The sequence below is a fragment of the Lynx canadensis genome, chromosome D2, assembly GCF_007474595.2.
Source record: "Lynx canadensis isolate LIC74 chromosome D2, mLynCan4.pri.v2, whole genome shotgun sequence".
In the NCBI taxonomy this organism is placed as follows: domain Eukaryota; kingdom Metazoa; phylum Chordata; class Mammalia; order Carnivora; family Felidae; genus Lynx; species Lynx canadensis.
Window position 1 is genome coordinate 5,090,150 of NC_044313.2, and position 20,830 is coordinate 5,110,979.

Sequence of the window (20,830 nt, forward strand, 5' to 3'; positions counted from 1 at the left end):
AGGGTGTGGCTGTAGATGGAGGTGTATTAGTCAATAGCGAGCAAGGCGCTGACACGACACGGGCGGGACAGACGGGCTGGCCTGGCGTCCTGGGATGGGCAGGGAGGTCCGGGACACAGGGTAGGAATGTGGAGAGTCTACCCCTCGGAGGAGGGAAGCAGAATCTATGGGCGCAGACACAGACCAGTGGATGAGGGTAGGCCAGGGATGTGTGGAGGTCAAAGGGGCATCCCACTGCCCCGGTAACCGCTAGCTGGAAAGTCAACTCCTTTGAAAAAGAACTGATGCGTGACGGGAACCTCATCACTCAGAACCACTTTAACTGCCTTGCAGGAAATAGAACCTCCCTGGACTTAGCAGAGGCGTCTCTTTCAATGTTCCAGCCACGTGAGGACGCTGATCCTCGCCCTGTCCCCAGGCGTCTCAGCTGTGCTGGGTGCCCCGGCTCCGCCTGGCATTTGCTCTTCTGACCCTGACCCATTTAGTGGAGGCAGCGTGGGATCAGCTGACTTCACGTCTCCGCAAGTGCCACCACCCTTTCCTGATCCCTGGGGCCGGTGACCTTGCCCCAGGCCTCCAGTTCACAGGCCACCTCCCAGTGGGTCTCCGTCCCCTCTGCCCCCAACCAAGTAGCCAGAATTACCCTCTGAAAAGAGGAAAACGAATCACTGTTGCCTCTTTGCGTGAAATCTCTCTGGCTCCTTGTGCTTCATGGAGTAAATCAAATCTTCAGGGGACGTGCAAGGCCACGGGTAAACTGGATCTCCAGTTCTCTACATCCGTGTGTCTCAGGATCCCTCACCCCCCACCCCGCAGACATACTTCTTGACTTCCTCAGGAAAGCGAGATGGCCTCAGGAGCCGTGGCCTTGGCCCTTACCTGTGCTGCTCCCATTCTTTGCAATTCCTGCCCTTCCCAGCCATTGCCAGGCAAACTTTATCTTATTCTTCAGGAGCCAGTTGAAATGCCACCTCCTCCATGAAGCCTGCCCACTCTCCCTAGAAGTAATCACTACCATACCTGTTAGACAGGTAGACCCAGCATCCACCAAAGTGTCAGACCAGAGGAAGGTTTTGTGATTTACCTGTTTGCACATGACCCCCGGGGCTCGACGGGGATGCCTGGAGGCTGGCCTCTAATTCAGGGGCGCCCCTGGCACCAGTAAGGCCTGGCAGTGGGAGTACTTGTTAGGGGTCCTGCAGAGAGTGGGGAGTAGTGTTGTTATGGACTCTAAACACTGAATTTGTTATGCCTTGATAAAACATGATTTTTTTTTTTATATAGGAGCAAATCATTATTAACATGATCTCTTTGAACATGTTAGCAGGTCAAATCTTTTCTAACCGAATAGATTCTGGCAAACTTCAGGATTTTCAAAACTGTGGAAAAGCTGAGCGTAATCCAGGAGGAGGGCATCGTTACGTGCCCGTCCTCGCAATTCCTCTTAATAACCCCTGTGCTTTAAAAGGGAAACTAAGAGGATGAAAACATGTCACCCCACATCCTCAGAGAAGAAATCTAGCCACTTCACCGGATGCAGAAACTGACTCCCCAAATCCTTATTTTTAGTTCACAGGAAGACGCGAGATGCCTCATTTTTGACTTGGGCGCAAGGCAAAGTGCGAACTTTGTCAAGGCGAGGTTATTTTAAGGGAAAAGGAAGCCAGGCTCCGGGTGGAAACAGTCACGGAGCTTCACGCAGCACATGGGCTCGCAGTCACGATCCCCATTGATCGGGACTGCCAGGCGGCCTCTTGGTTTCGGAGGTGGCTGAACGCTGGTTAATGTGGACTCTCTCGCTCGCTCGCTCCGACTACATTTTCTTGATAGCAGGGCTTCTATTTTTGACTCATCCTCCATAGAGAAGCCTGGTAATTTTCAGTGAAGTACTTGGATTAAGGGCTTTATTGAAAATTACTAGGCCTCAAGCAAACACAATAAGACAGACAATACAGAGCATGTTCAGGAAAGAACGCCCGTCTGCAGGGATAAAGCCCGACAGAAGGCTTTCAGGGGGACGCTCAAACGGGTGGTAAAAACAGAATGGAAAAGGAGCTAGGAGTGGTTATTAGCCTGGGAAGGAAGAACCGTAAAAGAATGAACAGGGAAACAGATGGAAATGACGTTTTATGGAGAGAAAGAAAAAGATGAAAAGTCCAAGAGCCTGGCTGAAAGACGTTCAAAAACTTTTGAAGACGATAGAAAAGCAAAAATAGAATGACTTCGTGTGGAAGAAATAGAGAAAGATAACCGTACAGAATTCAAAAGCCGAAGTGTCCAATATAAAGCAGCAGAAAATCCATTCAGCACTGCAGCTTTTGGAGCACAAAGACAGAGAAACTTTTAATACGCTCTGACCCCAGTCCCTTGTCCTCCGCCGTCCCTGCGGCCTCGGGGACGCTTTCCACGGGCGGCCGCTCCTTTACTGCGTGCCAAGGTCTACCTCGGATTCTGTAAGTCCCTATGTCCCTTAGGAAGCCGGATACATTTACAACAGTGCAAATGAGCTCTAGAACGTGTAAAGTTTCCACATATTAAGGACATAATGAAGATTTCCTTACGGACACAGGGACACAGCCACATGGTGACAGCCTGTATTGATGGAGCTTTAACTGAGTCATGCTTTTGCCAGACTGAGGTCCTGTTTAGCACCCGTTTTAGAATCTTGTGATCCCCAGCCTTCAAATTCAACTATGGCGTGAAGTCCCCCTGCCTGAATATATATTTTTAAACCAAAACTGCATTTTCTCCCCCTTAAAAGGAATTAAATGTAAAATCAAACCAAATTCTTGTGACTTAAATGCTGCGGGAGCGTGAGCAGCAAAGCACATGGAGTTTGGGGTGCAACCCGGGTCAGCTGTTAAATCCGAGCCTGTGGCCCAAACCAGGTGCCCTCCCAGGGTGGTTGTCCTGCTCGCTCCCTGGATGAGCCGCGGCAATCGTCCTGACCGAGGACTGTCATTTCTAAAAGACGCACAGAGTCCAGGAAGGAAAAGCCGGTCCAGGTGTTGGAAGACTGTCTTTGTCTGACCTATAGCCTCTGCAGCGAACGCGGTACTGAAACAGGGTTAGCGCCAGGCTCGGGAAAGGAGCCGGTGGAAAACACCCCTCCCCTGAAACCCACGCACTGCAGAAATGATGCCACAGATCTGCCCCTTGAGACCTGTAAGGGGCTCAGAGTCTGGGTCAGGAACCAAGACCCCACAGAGGAGACAAACGTGCCCAACGGAAGGTACTTTGTGGAACGTCTCAGTGACGGTGGCCTTTTGCTCAAGCGCTGGCCAGAAGGCTCTCCGTTCCAGAAAAGATGAATCAAAATATGGCAGGGGTGACAGTGGGGGAGGGGGAGGCGGTGCAGGGGTAGGGGCAGGGGTGTGTGGGGACTCCCTGCACTTTGCATTCGTTTTTGTTGTGAATCTGAAGCTGCTCTAAAAAATAAAGTTTACTAAAAAAATTTTTTGCCTGAGTGTTCAGTCTGTTTCACCAGTCTCCCTTGGAGGCACACGAGCGTCAGACACAGCCTGCCCGGCCTGGCCACCAAGTAGCTTGAGCCGAAGCAGGGCCTGGTGACTGCTGTGGTCCCTGGACCAGCTGCCTTGTCATTACTGGAAGCTGTTTAGAAACACAGAGCCTCAGGCCCCACCCAAGACCTACTGAATCAGAATCTGCATTTTAACAAGACCCCCAGTTTTCTTAGGGGGGCCTGAGAAGCATGAAACACTCAGAGTAGGGAGATACAGGATACATACAAATAGTTCCAAGGCCAGGGCACAGAGTGCCAGGGGAGGGGTGGGGAGGCACCTTCCTGGATGGCTGGGGTGGGGAGGCTCCAAGGTGAAGAGAACAATAGGGGCGGGGGTGCCCTTCCACACCCAGGGGAGACCGTGGGAAGGCCAGATGGTTGGGAATCCAAGAGCATGTTCTAAAAAATAAGGCAGGATATTGTGGGTAGAGAGAAGAGTGCTACAAGGGTGGGGGGCTCCTGCCAGCGAAAAGCCCGGATCTGCCTGTGGAGGGTGTGGTGGGGGCCCCAGAGGTTTGGGCACCTTTGAAGTGATTCAAGCAGTGATACTACGGCCACTTTGTTAGAAAGTAGAGTGGTGACTGAGGGAGGGAGCAGAGTCACAGGGATGGGTGTGGGGGGCCCCCCCGGAAGAGGCTGAGTGATCCAGCCAGGACCAGAAGCCCCGGAAGGTGGAGCTTATGAGGAAGGCACCACTCAATGCACTGGCTCGAGCAGCGGCCCTTCTACCCAAGGACCTGACTTGTTCAGCAGTGCCTCAGGGAGGATCCCGGCCAAGCCATTGCAGACGTGAGAGCTAGTTTGTCAGGGGCTCTGATTCCTGAAGGCACTTAGATATACAAACCACAGTGAGAAAACCTGATTCATCCTTAAGGGCTTGGGAAGCCATAATGAGATTATGATGGATTTTGATCAAAGCACAAAAGAAAACAACATACCTGAGGGGCATGAGTCTAAATTTTAATAATAAGGTAAGATAAAATAAAGTAAAATAAATAAAGTAAGAAAATAAAAACTGCATCTTGCTCCAACAAAGCTATATGTTGCTTTTCTTGATTTAGATTTATTCCTACCTTCTTTGTTCCTATCTCTTTCCTTTTTTTTTTTTTTTTTTTTATTTATTTTTGGGACAGAGAGAGACAGAGCATGAACGGGGGAGGGGCAGAGAGAGAGGGAGACACAGAATCGGAAACAGGCTCCAGGCTCCGAGCCATCAGCCCAGAGCCTGACGCGGGGCTCGAACTCACGGACCGCGAGATCGTGACCTGGCTGAAGTCGGACGCTTAACCGACTGCGCCACCCAGGCGCCCCGTTCCTATCTCTTTCCTAATCCTCTCGAACATTTGCCTTGTGTGTGTTTCCTTCAGAGAATCCTGTGCCATAAAGGAGCCCCTAACTCACCTATCCCTCCAAATTCCCTAATGTAAATAACTACCATACTCTTTTTTAAAATGTATTTATTTTTGAGAGAGAAAGCGTGAGTGGGGAAGTGGCAGAGAGGAAGAGGGAGGGAGAGAGAGAATCCCACGCAGGCTGACAGTGTGGAGCCCAATGTGGGGCTTGAACTCACGAACCACGAGATCATGACCTGAGCCAAAGCTGGAAGCTTAGCTGACTGAGCCAGCCAGGCGCCCTATAAACTAAACATCCTCTTGAGAGTTTTTTTTTTCCAAATTTTAGAAATGACACTGGGTCACAAGAAAAAAAAAAATCTAATTTTGAGGCTTGTTATCACGTTTCCCCTCGTCATTCCGACATAAATTCTATTATTTCCTGGCTTTGGTCCCCATGTTCTAATTCCTTTAGATATAGTTTAGTTTTTCAAATATGCACTCAGCGCAAGGAATATATGCCAACAGGCACATAAGCAATACTGGCTGCCTGTGATGGCCCCAAAGGATGTGAGAGTAAAGCTTCCATTCACACCAGCAGATGGATGGATGTGCCTGTGGACAATGCGTTTGTTTGTTTGTTTGTTTAATGTTTTATTTATTTTCGAGACAGAGAGAGACAGGGCGTGAGCAGGGGAGGGGCAGAGAGAGAGCGAGACACAGAATCCGAAGCAGGCTCCAGGCTCCGAGCCGTCAGCACAGAGCCTGACGCGGGGCTCAAACTCACAAATCGCGAGATCGTGACCTGAGCCGAAGTCGGACGCTCAACCGACTGAGTCACCCGGGCTAGTCACCCCTGGACAATGGTCTTAATGCTCAGGGAGGACAAAGTCTTTGGCTCTGATCAGCACTGCCCAGTAGAAATATAATGCAACGTAATTTTAAATTACTAGTAGCCACCTTTTTAAAAACTGGGATTACTTTTACTAATATTTAATATATCTGCAATATTATCATCTCGGCATGTAATCAATAACAAAAACTTAAGTGAGACAGGTGACATTTGTATCCGTTGCTCTGGCTGCCATAACCAAGTACCACGGGCTGGGTACCCTAAACTCATTTATTCCCGCGGAGGCTGGCAGTCGACGATCTGGTCACTGGCTGGACGGTTTGTTTTGAGGCCTCTCTGCGTGGCTCGTAGATGGCCCTCTTCTCACTATGTCCTCATACGGCCCCTACGGTGGGGGTCCTGATCTCTTCTCACAAGTGCACTAGTCCTCATGTTACCTCGTTTTACCTTAATCACCTCTTTAAAGGACTTAGGTCCAAACACGGTCACATCTGGAGGTACTAGACATTAGGACTTGCAATTCTGAATTTCTGGCAGAAACAATTCTAGCCCACAACTACAGTCTTTCGCGAAGTCTGACAAACCCAGCGTGTGCCTTATGCTGACAGCACGTCTCAGCTCGGGCTGGCCGCATTTCAAATGCCAGTGACCGCACGTCCCTCGTGACTCCAGGACTGGGTCACTCAGGTTATAGTCCCGTCTGCTGCCTGAGCGCTGGCTCCCCTCGTGCCCCTGCCCAGGAGCCCCCCTGCATTGCCTGAGACCCTCGTCAAGCTGCCACTGGCCCCGATACTTGCCACCCATCACCCAAGAGCCGCTGTGAGATATTTTCTCTCCAAGACGACTGGAATCTGGGAATGCAGATGGAAATGTGTACATTTAGGCCCCCCAAAATCAAGTTTGGCGAACTGTTTCAATGACCGCAGCCCCAATCTTACTCCAGTATATTCAGTAAAGGCCCAGAGGATGTTTCTTCTCAAATACTGCAAATACCCACACGTGGCAGGGAGGTCAGGTCTCCGTCTTATTTCCTAAAGGAAAGCGATCCTAAATCTGGCACAAAGTGCCCAACTCTGCCGTCTTCTGCTGTGACCTCCTACCTCCCTCCCTGGCAGCCTGGGCAGATTTCTGGGGTCCCTGCCACGGGAACAGGAGCCCATTTTCTCACGCTGCCCACACCATTCCCAACCCCCGCCCTAACCGAAGGAGGAAACTCAACTACGGAGAAACAGGGATCAGGTCCCAACACCAAGTTCCGTGAGATATCTCTGTCCTCCCGTGTCCCGTTGTGAGGCGCTGTACTATGTAGGGATCTGTGAATATTATCTTCTTGTGAACATACACAGTTAGGTCATTTCCACGTGTGTTCAGAGTCCTCCATTCGAACCCCGACTCACTCGTCTACTTAGAAACCCTCGTAGACGTGGGTACCGCACGTCGGTCTTCCCTTCCAGACACCTCTGTCCACGGAGGTCCGCTGCGGCCCTGGGATCTGCTTCAGCCAATGACACGGGCGGAAACACGGGGGTCATTTCTGGAAAGTGCGTGTAAGGGCTGGGCTGGTGACTCACTGTCCCTTCCTGGCCGCGTTCCTTTGTGGTGGGCCTCGGCCCACCTGCGTCCCGGGAGAGGACCAAGCTCGTGCAGCATGAGTGAAAAATAAACCCGGGTGCTGTACAGTTCCTGGGTCTTCAGGAGGCTGAACTTCCAGCATCTTCCAGCCCGTCCTGCCTGGCGTGGGAGATGAATAATTACTTCCTCCTGTTATCTTTGTCCCAGGAAATGCAGTACTTGTTGATGTCAAAATGACTTTTCTAATTGACCAGGCACTTCAGATTTCATCTCAGGAACTTTCTCCCTCACCTGTGCTCATCACGCTCACGTCAGCTACAGACGGATGGGAGGGGGACTTGGTTTTCTTTGAACGTTCTTGTGGAAAAGTTACAAACACTCAGAAATGGCTTTTCCATCCTTTTTGCCAGGACAACTCTAACCGCTGCTGTGGAGACGGCCATCCTAAACTGAGATGAGCAGGTAGACCCGTTCCGACTCCACGTTCACCAACCGGTCACTCTCCCGAAATCCTCTGTGTGTCTCCTCCAGGACACAGGGACAGGTGAGGACGGTCCTTCCGTCCCTTTCTCTTATTGCAGGTAATACTCTGTCGCTTGAGCACTTTCAAAACGAGGATTTCTTGCTCTTGGTGTTTCTGACATTTCGGGCTGGATGGTTCTCTGCCGTGGGACTGTCTGCGCGTCGCAGGACGTTCCAGAAGCATCCCTGGCCTCCATCCACTGGAGGCCAGAGGCATCCGCTCCCTGGGCCGTGCCAACCTAAAAGTATCTCCAGGGGGTCCCGGGTGAGAACTGCTGTTCCAAACCAAACACATCTTCCCCCCCTCCGTAGGAGGCTGTCTGGCGGGAATGAAAAAGACCTTGTTCTTTGATTTATTATTTATCGGAGGCCACCGTCCTGCGACAGGTGAGCCTTTCTCACTATCGGGAATCGCTCCTAAATGCTGAGTGTTCATTCTTTGTACTGATTTCTCTGTGCCCCCAACGGATGCCCACCAGGCTACGTGTCAGGCACTGTTCTGAGAATCAGGAGCGCTGTAGGAAGAAGTGCGTGTGGCCACCACACTCTGGCACCGCCAGCCTACGGAGAGACCTGCTGAGGAAACACACACGCAAGCTGCTCGCTGCCAACCGTAGCCAGTGCTGTAGAGGAGACGACACCGCGGGGGGTAGGACGAGAGGGGGGCATTCAAGCTGAGACAGGAAGAAACCAGACAAGGGCATGAGGGGCAGAAGCCTGCTGGGCAGAGCCAGGAGGGGCCGGGGTGCGCGAGGTCCCCCACATTTGGGCGATGTGGCCAAAATACAGGGTGTGAGGGAGGGAACGAGGGGTGACGCGGTAGGAGAAGTCTCAGGGGCCGAGGACATACCGCCACCGTGACCACCCAGAATGGCCACGAGCAAAGGCACAGTGGCCCCAGTGGCCTCTGGCCCTCTCCGGTCCCCGGTCCAGCTCTGCCCACCCCACAGCCTAGAACACGATAAGCCAGGAAGTCATCGGGGGAAGGAATGGCTGAATCAGCCCTGTTTCTTTTAGCAGTTTGCTGAGAAATAGGGTCCCCCTGGCTAAACCAATAACATTGTAGTAATTGGCCTTAATTGTGGAAGTGTCTCATTGCTATGAAGAAATATATTCTGTGCTACTACAGGACTAGGTGTAATCCACAGAACATTTCCAAGTGGCCTCTGGGCAACCTCCATGCTATTCTGAATAGTTTGGCTTTTGCCCTGTGTCAAGGGCAGTCAGGAATGAACAAAACACACATTGTCTGTTCAAGAGGGTTTGATTGATCTTGACGGCCACAAAAAGAGGCGGCCGTCATCCTTCCCTGGTATAAAGCTGTTTGGGGTGGAATTGAGTCCCCTCACCCCCCCAAAAGAAGTGTTGAAGTCCTAATCTCTGGTTTCTCTGAATGTGACTTTATTTGGAAATAGGGTCTTTGGATGTGATCAGTTAAGATGACGTCATAGCGGATCAGGTGGGAAATCCAATGACTGGCGGGTTTGGAAGAGGGAAATCCGGACAAGGAGACACATACAGGTGGACCCTGGACTGATGTGGCTACAAGCCACGGGACGCCAAGAATGGCCAGCCACCCTGGGAAGTAAGAGAGAGGCATGGAACAGACCGTCCCATTAGTCACTGTCCCACAGACAGCACGACCCTGCCAACATGCTGATATCCAGCTTCTAGGCTCCAGAACAGTGATAGAATAAATTTCTGTCATTTAAAGCCACTCAGTGGGTGGTACTTCATCACAGCAGTCCTGCAAAACTCACAAGTGCCCCCATGGATTCTCTGGTCACCTTTCTCAGAGTGGGGAAAAAAAAAGCAGGTGAACGAGATGGGTTATAAATCCTGATGAAGCCACACAAGAAGCTCCGAAATCACCTTGGTGGCAGATTTTAAAAACGTCCAAAGCTCAAGTAACTCCTTTTTTTTTTTTTTTTTCCAATAGTTACATCTTATGTGACTCACACAAACTACACTGATAAGACCTATTACTGGCTGATTAAAATGATGGCAGGCTTCCTCCCCATAGAAGTCAACGGAATAAGTAATTTTGTGGGAGCCAGTGAATCTAGAATCCGCCAAAATGGTGCAATACTGGTCTTATCACAGGATTCATTTTTCAGGGAGAGCAGAAAAATCCCAAGTGTCAAAGGAACGCATTAGTCCTAAGTGCTCAGAAACTCCTCCAAATGGGTGTCCCAGACCTGGTTGTCTCCAGCAAGGACCAGCAAAATTCTTGTACTTTTTTAGTTCCTTACTTTCAGAGCGTGTATAGAAGGAAGACCGTGGGGTTTCTTGGTAGGATTTCTACTCGGAAGGGCCAGCTGGTGAGCCATGCATAAAACCTTCCAACACACAACCTGTAACAAACTTCTGGTTGCACGAACATCACCTGCCATGAAATGCGTGCTGCAGGAAGATACACGTAACGAGAAAAACACAAGAAAAACTGCACTTTTTTTTTTTTTTTTTTTTTTACCTTGCCTTTGTCGAAGTAGTGGATGATCTCCTGATAGAGCTGTTCTTTCAGCTGTCCCTGTGTTGTCGCCTGGTACCCGTCCCGCTGGGTGAGGTGGGCCGCACACACGTCCTCTGACCACTGGGGCAAAAGCAGAGCATGAGAAGTGCCAGGCGAGGGCACGCCCAGTGCCGCCCCGTGCCCTCCCTTGGTCAGAATGCACAGTGAGTCCCGCACGCCCTGCACGCACGAGGCCACGGTTCCAGGGCCACTCGGGGCTGCTGTCATCAGGCTGTTGGGGCCTGGAAATGAGGGCACAACCTCTGTGCAGAGGCCCCACGAGGAATGAAAGGCAAGAGGGAGGCAAAGCCAGGCCTAGAGTCACACAGAAGAGAAACCGGCAGGTTCTGGAACGCACAGAACTGTCAGCTGGCTGAGAGTGTGTTGAAATACCTGGGATGAATTATGCACCACGTGACTGGGGCTGTCTCAAGTGAGGCATCCCGGGGTCTTGGACTCAGTCCTGAGACACTCAACATTTTTCCTAAGCTTATTTATTTTGGGGATTGAGAGAGGGAATGAGCAGGGGAGGGGCAGAGAGAGGGGGACAGAGGATCCGAAGCAGGCTCTGTGCTGACAGAGAGAGCCCAATGCGGAGTTTGAACTCACAAACCGCGAGATCAGGACCTGAGCCGAAGTCGGAAGCTTAACCGACTGAGCCACCCAGGTGCCCCCTCCTTTAGCAAAGAAGACACAGGGATCTCACATACCAGTCGTAAATAAAAGGAACCTGGTGGCCTATCTTTGGACCTTTGGCTCTGGGCTCGCTGCCCATCACCCAGGCACAACTCGATCAGTGGATGTGGAAGTGACAGTAGACCCACAGTATAAACAGGAGATGCACAGAGGTCTCAGCAAGCCGGGGAGATGCACCAAAGTGAAGGCAAGCTCATCTGATGTGTCAGCTCATGAACTTGGGCTCCGCAAAACAGTGGCGTTAAGTATAAGGGTTCAATAAAATTCACTATTGGGTAGGAGCTACTATGTGCAAGGCACGGGGTCAAAGACGAGTCAGAAGGTGCCCTGACCCGGAGACAGTGCTAGGACAGCTTAGAGCACAATGATCTGTAATAACACCACAAAATGTGTTCCATGAGCATTAAAGGGTAAGAGGGCTGAGTACACACTGTCGGTGGGGGTGGGGTCTGGGGATGCTCCTTGGAGAAAGTAATTAGAATGGGCTTGTTTATCAGTTGGACACAGGAGGTAGAGTTTGACCCTGTAGATAGGCCAGCAAAGATGCTGCAAAGAAAGCAATGGACCCCCAGGCTGCCTGGACCAACATGGGGGTGGGTGTGCCCCACTGGACCCAATGCTGTTCAGGCCACAACTGGAGCAATGACACCAGCCAGGGTGACACATTTAGGGGCAGATTAATGAGAGTAATAGCTGTGATCGGGCAGAGGCCCAGCAGGACTGGCCTGCTAAAATGGGGAGCAGGGGGTTTGGGGAGCATGGTGAGGCTTCCCAAGAGGCACCTCCTGCTGAGCCCTGGGGGCTCCAACAGGGCCCAGAGCACGGGGCAAGAATGGCTCCCCTGCTCTAGAAATGTCAAGTAAGGGTGAGAAACATTTGATCAGGCTGCAAAGGTTTCACCTTGAAATTAGACTCGCCTCTACTGATCACAGTTGGCTGTTACAAAATCATTAAATTATGGAGTTCTCACTGCACAGCTAGATTTCTATTCTTCATGGGGGATAAATGTACAATTTTAGATGATTCTGAAATGTAACAACAATAAAATAAATAAGAAAGTTGATTTCAAATAACTTCCTTGGAGTTTAAAATCACTTAAAAAATATTGAAGAGGGGAATAAAAGTCCCTCTACACCTTCCATTTAAACACTGATATGATTTAAATTGATTACGGGGACTCAAGGCTAATGCTTGCATTGGTCTTGGTTTAGGCAAAATAACCAAAGATTATATTTGAGAATTTTTAGCTAACGAACAAGAATGTATCTGTCACGTTGAAGGAAAATTTTCATAACGAAACAAATAACGCCTTCATTAAGCTGATTAACCAGCTCGAGTTCACACTGAATGCTGTATCAAAATATATTTAGAAAAAATTATGAAATGTAACGATGCAAAAGATAGGGAGAGAAATTATAGAGCATTTTGCCATTTAACTGGAAAATTCGGAGCCCCAGTGGAAAAGATAACGCACTTGGGCCTATGGATTTGGGTTGTGAAACACACCCTCATGTGGTCTGTGCCGAGCCCATCTGCATTCAATAAATTCAATGCGTGAACAAATGATAGTTTACACACATATCTATTTTATGTTCACGTGCACATGCGAGTGCTTATGTACTATAAGAGAGTGAGGGTGAGTGAGTAGCTTGTCAACCCCATTTTAATTTTCCTGGTGAAAATAAATATCTTCATAGCTGCAAAATGCCTTATTACTGAAATTTGGGTTGCTAACAAATGAAGGCCATTAGAATTCGCAGTGGCATGGCTGGTGTCAGGTCTGCTAACTGAAATCTCTATCTTTGTACATTACATTCCTTGGGAGCGCTTTATGTGGGGTGAAGCCAGACAGGGGTCTACTGGTGAGTGTTGATGAGGCACCCAGACCGATCCTCCTCCTGTTTTCCTTGCAATGGACCCTTTTGTTTTCAGGCAAAGCTACATCTCCGCACTCCAACATCTCCACAGCAGCCAGTGTGTATTTGTAACACCAAGAGATACTAGAGATTTCAGGGTTGGGCCAAAGGCTGGAAGATTCTTGCTGGAGTTTCACTCTTAACATAGTGTTCTCCTTAATGCTTCTCAACACCCAAAAGACATTGCTTAATGCCTGTTTTAATGCGATCTTCTCTGGTTTTCTTTCTTTTAGTTTTTGGTGTTTGAGGGGGGGGGCTGGCCTGAGTTTGAAAACAGGATTCCTTGAATGAGTGGTCTTTATGTTGGGTCACTCAACTAAATTTGAATTCTCCTAACCGTTCTTGTTGATCCAGTTTGTGATTTTTCATTTTTTATAAGGATGTAATGGAAAAGATGATCTAATGATTAGCTAAAGTATTAATACATAAAACTAGAGGTTGTATAGCATTTCCTTCACCTATCTACTTATCCATCCATCTGCCTACCGACCCACCCACCTACACATTTATCCATCCATCCATCCATCCATCCATCCATCCATCTACTCATCCATCCATCCATCCATCCACCCAACTTACCCATCCATTCACCCTTCCGTCCATCCATCTATCCACCCATACTTCCATTTATTCATCCATCCACCCATCCATCCATCCATCCATCCATCCATCCATCCATCCACCAACTTACCCATCCATTCACCCTTCCATCCATCTATCCACCCATACTTCCATTTATTCATCCACCCATCCATCCATCCATCCATCCATCCACCCATCCATCCATCCACTCATCCATCCATCCATCCACCCATCCATCCATCCACTCATCCATCCATCCATCCACCCACTTACCCATCCATTCACCCTTCCATCCATTCATCTATCCACCCATACTTCCATTTATTCAACCATCCATCCATCCATGCATCCATCATCCATCCACCCACCCACTTACCCATCCATTCACCCTTCCATCCATCCATCTATCCACCCATACTTCCATTCATCCATCCATCCATCCATCCATCCACTCATCCATCCATCCATCCACCCATCCATCCATCCACTCATCCATCCATCCATCCACCCATTTACCCATCCATTCACCCTTCCATCCATTCATCTATCCACCCATACTTCCATTTATTCAACCATCCATCCATCCATGCATCTATCATCCATCCACCCACCCACTTACCCATCCATTCACCCTTCCATCCATTCATCTATCCACCCATACTTCCATTTATTCAACCATCCATCCATCCATGCATCCATCATCCATCCACCCACCCACTTACCCATCCATTCACCCTTCCATCCATCCATCTATCCACCCATACTTCCATTTATTCATCCATCCACCCATCCATCCATCCATCCATCCACCCAACTTACCCATCCATTCACCCTTCCGTCCATCCATCTATCCACCCATACTTCCATTTATTCATCCATCCACCCATCCATCCATCCATCCACTCATCCATCCACCCATCCACCCATCCATCCATCCACTCATCCATCCATCCATCCACCCATTTACCCATCCATTCACCCTTCCATCCATTCATCTATCCACCCATACTTCCATTTATTCAACCATCCATCCATCCATGCATCCATCATCCATCCACCCACCCACTTACCCATCCATTCACCCTTCCGTCCATCCATCTATCCACCCATACTTCCATTCATCCATCCATCCATCCATCCATCCATGCATCTATCATCCATCCACCCACCCACTTACCCATCCATTCACCCTTCCGTCCATCCATCTATCCACCCATACTTCCATTTATTCATCCATCCACCCATCCATCCATCATCCATCCATCCATCCATCCATCCATCCATCCATCCACCCATCCATCCATCCATCCACCAACTAACCCATCCATTCACCCTTCCATCCCTCTATCCACCCATACTTCCATTTATTCATCCATCCATCCATCCATCCATCCACCCATCCATCCATCCATCCACTCATCCATCCATCCATCCACCCATTTACCCATCCATTCACCCTTCCATCCATCCATCTATCCACCCATACTTCCATCCATCCATCCATCCATCCATCCATCCATCCATCCATCCATTTATTTACTGTGGGTCTACTCAGTATAATTAGCTGGGCTAGAATTGGGCATCAGGGAAGAGCATGAATACATTACTGCAAACAAACATTCAATGTCAAAAGATATCTGCAAAACAAAAGAATCATCACAGCTGAACGTTGTCATGCCAGACCCGTGCTCAGGAGCAACACTCCACGAGAATTAGGCAGGAGGTGTAACGTCAACTGATGGACTAATAGAAGATCTCAATGTGAATGCTTTGCTCAGATAATTAGGGATATGTCTCATCCTATCCTACCCTGAGCTGTCGAAATTCCTTCTTACTGATGTTATTCTCCACTACCTCTGAGTTCTGCTGGCATGAATAAGGAACCGTAGAAGCTCTAACTCGCTGCTAGCCGACAGCCCAATGATGGCTGTTTATGATGCTCAGTGATAATTTGCTATGACATCTTGTTAAATCTGCATTCAGTAGGGCCAAGCCTACAATCAAAGCAGCTCCTAAATATGTCTTTGTTTATGTCACCACATTTAGTCAAAATCCATAAGATCTTAAATCATAGGTTTACTGAAATTTATCATGGACAAACACAATTTTAAATAATCTCAGAACATATAACAACAGAATCATAAAAGCGTGCAGTAATTTCTATTACCTTCAGAAGCTTTGCATGGAGAAGCAAGGTATAAGCTGCCTCCGTGTAGTTATCACACTCTTTATGCAGGTCACACAGCTTGTACAAATACCTGAGGTGACGAAATAGACAGATATTTCTCACATGGGAACACATCATTTGTGCTGAGGATTGCAAGAGCTGAATTCTACCTTCACCAGTGCACCATATCTACACCTTCTTTTTACAGTGCTCACAACTCACAATGCCTTGAACACTCTGGGTGCAGGAAGCACTAAGAAAAACCAACAAGAGAAATATACAATCATATATTTAAAAAAAAATTTTTTTAACGTTTATTCATTTTTGAGAGACAGAGAGAGACAGAGCATGAGCAGGGAAGGGGCAGAGAGAGGGAGACACAGAATCGGAAACAGGCTCCAGGCTCCGAGCTGTCAGCACAGAGCCCGAAGCGGGGCACGAACTCACAGACTGCGAGATCCTGACCTGAACCGAAGTCGGACGCTCAACCGACTGAGCCACCCAGGCGCCCCCTATACAATCATATTTTTAAAAGAATTTTGAGTCCTCCCTTTTCAGGATGAAAAGGAAGCTGGCACAGGAAGGCAGAATTGTACTTAAAGGGTTTCTCATTCTTTTTAATCTGTTCCAGAGTTTTCTTCTTATATTTCAAATGAGATTACGATGTTTGATTGTGATTTCTTACATTTCTATTGAATCCAAACACACACACACACGCACACACACACACACACACCCATAAAAATACAAATCCATAAAAATAAAGGGCTCTGATGATCACAGTGAATGTGATCAAAAGAATTTCTTTGCCATTAAGATATAAAGGTTGCTTTTTTAGTATAAAGTAAACTACATTTTGGATAAAAGAACCTAGTTCTTTTCCCAAAAGTTTATTAAGTTTCTACGGCATATTTTTATAAGGGAGAAAGGAAAAAATTTTTAGAAATCAAGTTAGACAATCATGCTTGATGTAATAAACACATTATTAAACATGAATGTCACGTGATGTATCCTTACTCTATTCTGCTAAGTTATAGTCTTGCTAAATATTTGACACTCACCCCCTAAAGGTGACCAAGAGAGGGGGCTCAATCACAGCCCACCCCTCCAGAGAAAAAGGCAAGTGAAGGAGAAAAATCCAGCAGACGATATAAAACATCGGAACACAGTGCCAGTTAAAGTAAGAATGGACTGAAAAATTGTACTATTGTCCATATGTGATAAAATTAAGACTGGATTTCTCACTTGATCATATGGTTGTCTCTTTTCTAAAAGGCCATATGGGTCAGTCAAAAGATACAAAAACACTGTGCGATAATAACTTATGGCTTTTCTCTAAGGTGGCTAAATATGACCGTCAAAGCTCCGTGTTGGTGTAGATAAACTGGGCCAGGAGTCAGAACACATCAAACTCTACCTTGAGGGTTCACGATTCCTCCAAGATAAACCCCCACAGTTAGAAAACATTTGTTAGCATGGACGTAACAAACAGCACTTCTAATAAACATGCAGAGGTACAAGCAAGCATGATGCCCACCTACCTTATATACATTTCTTCTCTTTCAATTTCTTTGTAGAAATTCTGAAAAATCAAACCACAACACTGTTTTGAGAAACCTGTTCTATATAAGATGTCACCTGCGGGTTAAATCATCATGGTTCTTCCTTTGTGTCAAACACAGCCAAATGGACCCAGCCCCTTGGTTTAGAACCATAAATTCACATAAAATGCGAAATTCACTTTTTGAGGGGGCAATTTTAATGATTCCGTTTCTTGCACTGTGAGGACAAAAACCTACTTCTGTCATTGAAGAATCACCAGTCGTTCGTTAAAAAATGGTATTACCCAAAGATATGACAGCTTAGCCATTCTTAACTGTTGTAAAGTCATTAGAAGATAAAAAAAAAAAAAAAAAAAAAAAAAAAAAAAACCCAGCAGAGATCCCAAATTTGGGAAGAAACCTGAACATGATTTAAGACATGCTGGGCCCAGCTTTGGCAAGAGCCCCTAGAAGGCAACATGGTATTCGAGATGTGTGGTGATTAATGTGGTAGCCACCAGCCACATGTACTCAAATATAAATTAAATTTAATTAAAATTAAATAAAGCTAAACATTTGCTCCCTCTGTTACACCTGCCACGCTCTAAGGGCTCAGTAGCCCTACAGGGGTTAGTGTTACTGTATCTAACTGTGCAGATATGGAACATTCCCATTCTCACAGAAATTTCTATTGGACAGTGCTGTTCCAGACAGAGGGACCTTCCAAACCATAGTAATTAAGTAAACAAACAAACCAATAAATAACTGGTTGCCATTTGAACAGCACCTGCTGTATACGCACCAATGAAGAAAGATTACTGAGCAGGTTATAAGCAAGGGGGATTTCTGCATATTGTAAAATATCTTCTGGGCGAGCATGAAAATTTCTATCAAAATGGTATTTCTTAATGTAAACGTCTCTATAAAGACTTTAAAAACTTTACCATACACAAGGCGCCAAAAAGGTGCAGAACAGTCACCTAACCAAGCCGAATGGCAGGCAACACCACGGCCACTTTCGGCGTGAAATTTAGCACCTGAATCTGATGTGCTGACTCCGGGATCAGGGCCTGAGATACCAGTGAATATCACTGCTATAAAGGAGCCCAATTATCCCATAGATGGCGTAAGTTGTTTAATTTCATTAGCAACAAAAGACACCACTGGAACTGATTTCTTTGAAAATAAGTGATAAATAAATACAAGAAAGAGGGGCACCTTTAGAAAAACGCTCCAAGATTTTCATATTTTGCTGCATCTGAGATGTTAATGTCCTCTGGTTCATACGCTATGGCTCAGTAATGAGGATATTTTCAGCTGACAACTCAGGGAGACGTAACAAAGAGAATCCGCATCAAAGGCAGAGGATGAGCCCTTCCGACTCTAACTCACCAGTATTTACAAGCTACGACTGCACACCATCCTATTCTGCGCTCAGATTTTTAATCCTTTCCCAAGCGTTTGATCATTCGCCTTTACAATTTCACAACGGGGATATCATGCGACCTTTATTCCTCTCTCACGGATATGGAAATGTCTTCCGTTTCCTGCCTGTGCTTAGTTCTGTTCCCTTCCTAGGACTTCAAAACCTCTCTAGAACTGAAGAACGCTCATCTCAAAACCGTTTCTATATAAAACCGTGGGTTTCTTACGTAAAAGTTCACGTTGCTCCGGCGCCCCACTTCTGGGCTCTGCCGACAGCACCCCCCCCCCCCATCGTCCCCTCTCTCAAGTCCCTTCCGCACCGGTGCTCAGGCTCAAGCTCTACCAATCTCTGAGCAAGCCTTTCTGGACCAGACCCTCTAACACAAATGCATCACTATGCACCACTGATCTTCCAGAACTTACGCATTTGCATCATATACCGGTGCTGTACTCCCTCCTGAGTACTAAGATTTTCAGAATTCTCGTGAGAACCACTTTAATTAGCATTGTAAAGGGGCCATGAAGAATGTCACTTATGTCTGTAAAGTAACAGTGAGTCCACCACTCTAAGAGAGGGCTAAGTTGATGACGGCATAGAAGAACTTGGTCACACACAACAAAATTACCAACCAGTAATGAAAGACTGCAGGATTATGAGGTGACAAGGAAATTCTACTGAATTACAAATGTGCTTTCTGTCCAGGGGGAACTATGATCCAATGTCATGCACATGTGCTTACAGGGAGGTGTTCGTGTAGGGGTACTTAGGTCATTGGACAGAGTGACTGCTCATCTCTCATTAAAAAAAAAATTTTTTTTTAGCTGCAAGGAAGAGTAAGACATTAACGAACCCATATAACTAGAATGTTCCACTCACTCCATTAAAAAAAAAAAAAAGCACTGGGGTGCCTAGGTGGCTCAGTCGGTTAAGCAGCTGACTTCAGTTCAGGTCATGATCTCACGGGTCACAAGTTGAAGCTCTGCGTTGGGCTCTGTGCTGATAGCTCAGAGCCTGGAACCTGCTTCAGATTCTGTGTGTGTGTGTGTCTCTCTCTCTGCCCCTGCCCTGCTTGCACTCTTTCTCTCTCTCAAAAAAATAAACATTAAGAAAAACAAAACAAATTACAAAATAGCACTGGTTCTAAAGGAAATTTGTCAATGGGCTTAAAGGGCATCAATAAATCCTATGTTCTTTATTCTTTTTAAAATTTTTTTTTATTTTAGGATTTCAAGAGGGTTTCCGCTTAGTGATAAACGGAGTACATTTTATATATTACTAATGGATGTTTATACATCTATATTTTCTAGAGATCAATATACATCTATTTCATAAGAAAAGTACCAGGAGAAAAGGTGAAAATGGTCCACAGATTTAAAATATATTTATGTTTTGGGGCACCTGGGTGGCTCAGCTCAGGTCAGGTCATGATCTCATGCTTCATGGGTTGGAGCCCTGCGTCAGGCTCTGCGCTGATAGCTCGGAGCCTAGAGCCTGCTTCGGATTCTTGTCATTCTCACAATCTGCCCCACCCCTGGTTGTACTCTGTCTCTCTCTCTCAAAAATAAATAAACAAAACAAGATCAGAAACTTTAAAAAGTTAATAAATAAAAAATAAAATATATTTATGTTTTTACTTCTGTGACTAAATGTGAGCTGTGTAGTGAATATTAAAAAACCTGTCTATAAAAACCTGGTTTTCTTGTTTCTCTTTAATCCATAGATCCATTTTATTTTTAATTAAAAAAAATGTTTAATGTTTATTTATTTTTGAGAGAGAGAGAGACAGAGAGAGAGAGAGAGAGAGAGAGAGAGAGAGAGAGAGAGAGAAACAGAGAGAGGGAGACACAGAATCAGAAGCAGTCTCCAGGCTCGGAGCTGTCAGCACAGAGCCTGATGCGCGGCTCGAACCCAAGAACTGCGAGATCATGACCTGAGCCGAAGTCGGACGCTTAGCTGACTGAGCCCCCCGGGTGCCCCTATTTTATTTTTTAAATGAAAGACTTGTGATAGGTTGAGAACCATCTTGTGATCCCAGGCATTGGTTAAGAATGGAACACCTGACTCTTCATAGAATGATTCAGGATGTTCCAAGTTCAAAGAAGTTAATGATGTCAGATAATCTCAGGAATCCTGGATGTGATTCTTGATTAAAGCCTAGCTAGTGCTGACAGCACTAACAACAGGTACGT

General features: G+C 47.0%; 1 protein-coding gene across 3 annotated transcripts in view; it reads right to left on the reverse strand.

Moving 5' to 3' along the window:
* The window catches only part of DOCK1 (dedicator of cytokinesis 1), a 528,429-nt gene that overhangs the window by 46,338 nt on the left and 461,261 nt on the right, over positions 1 to 20,830 (reverse strand). For all 3 annotated transcript variants that reach the window (XM_030333989.2, XM_030333990.1, XM_030333988.1), the window contains exons 36-38: positions 17,216 to 17,256; positions 15,675 to 15,765; positions 10,275 to 10,394 (exon numbers count right to left, since the gene is read on the reverse strand). In XM_030333989.2, the coding sequence (XP_030189849.1) occupies positions 10,275 to 10,394; positions 15,675 to 15,765; positions 17,216 to 17,256 (252 nt within the window). The remainder of the gene's footprint in view (positions 1 to 10,274; positions 10,395 to 15,674; positions 15,766 to 17,215; positions 17,257 to 20,830) is intronic.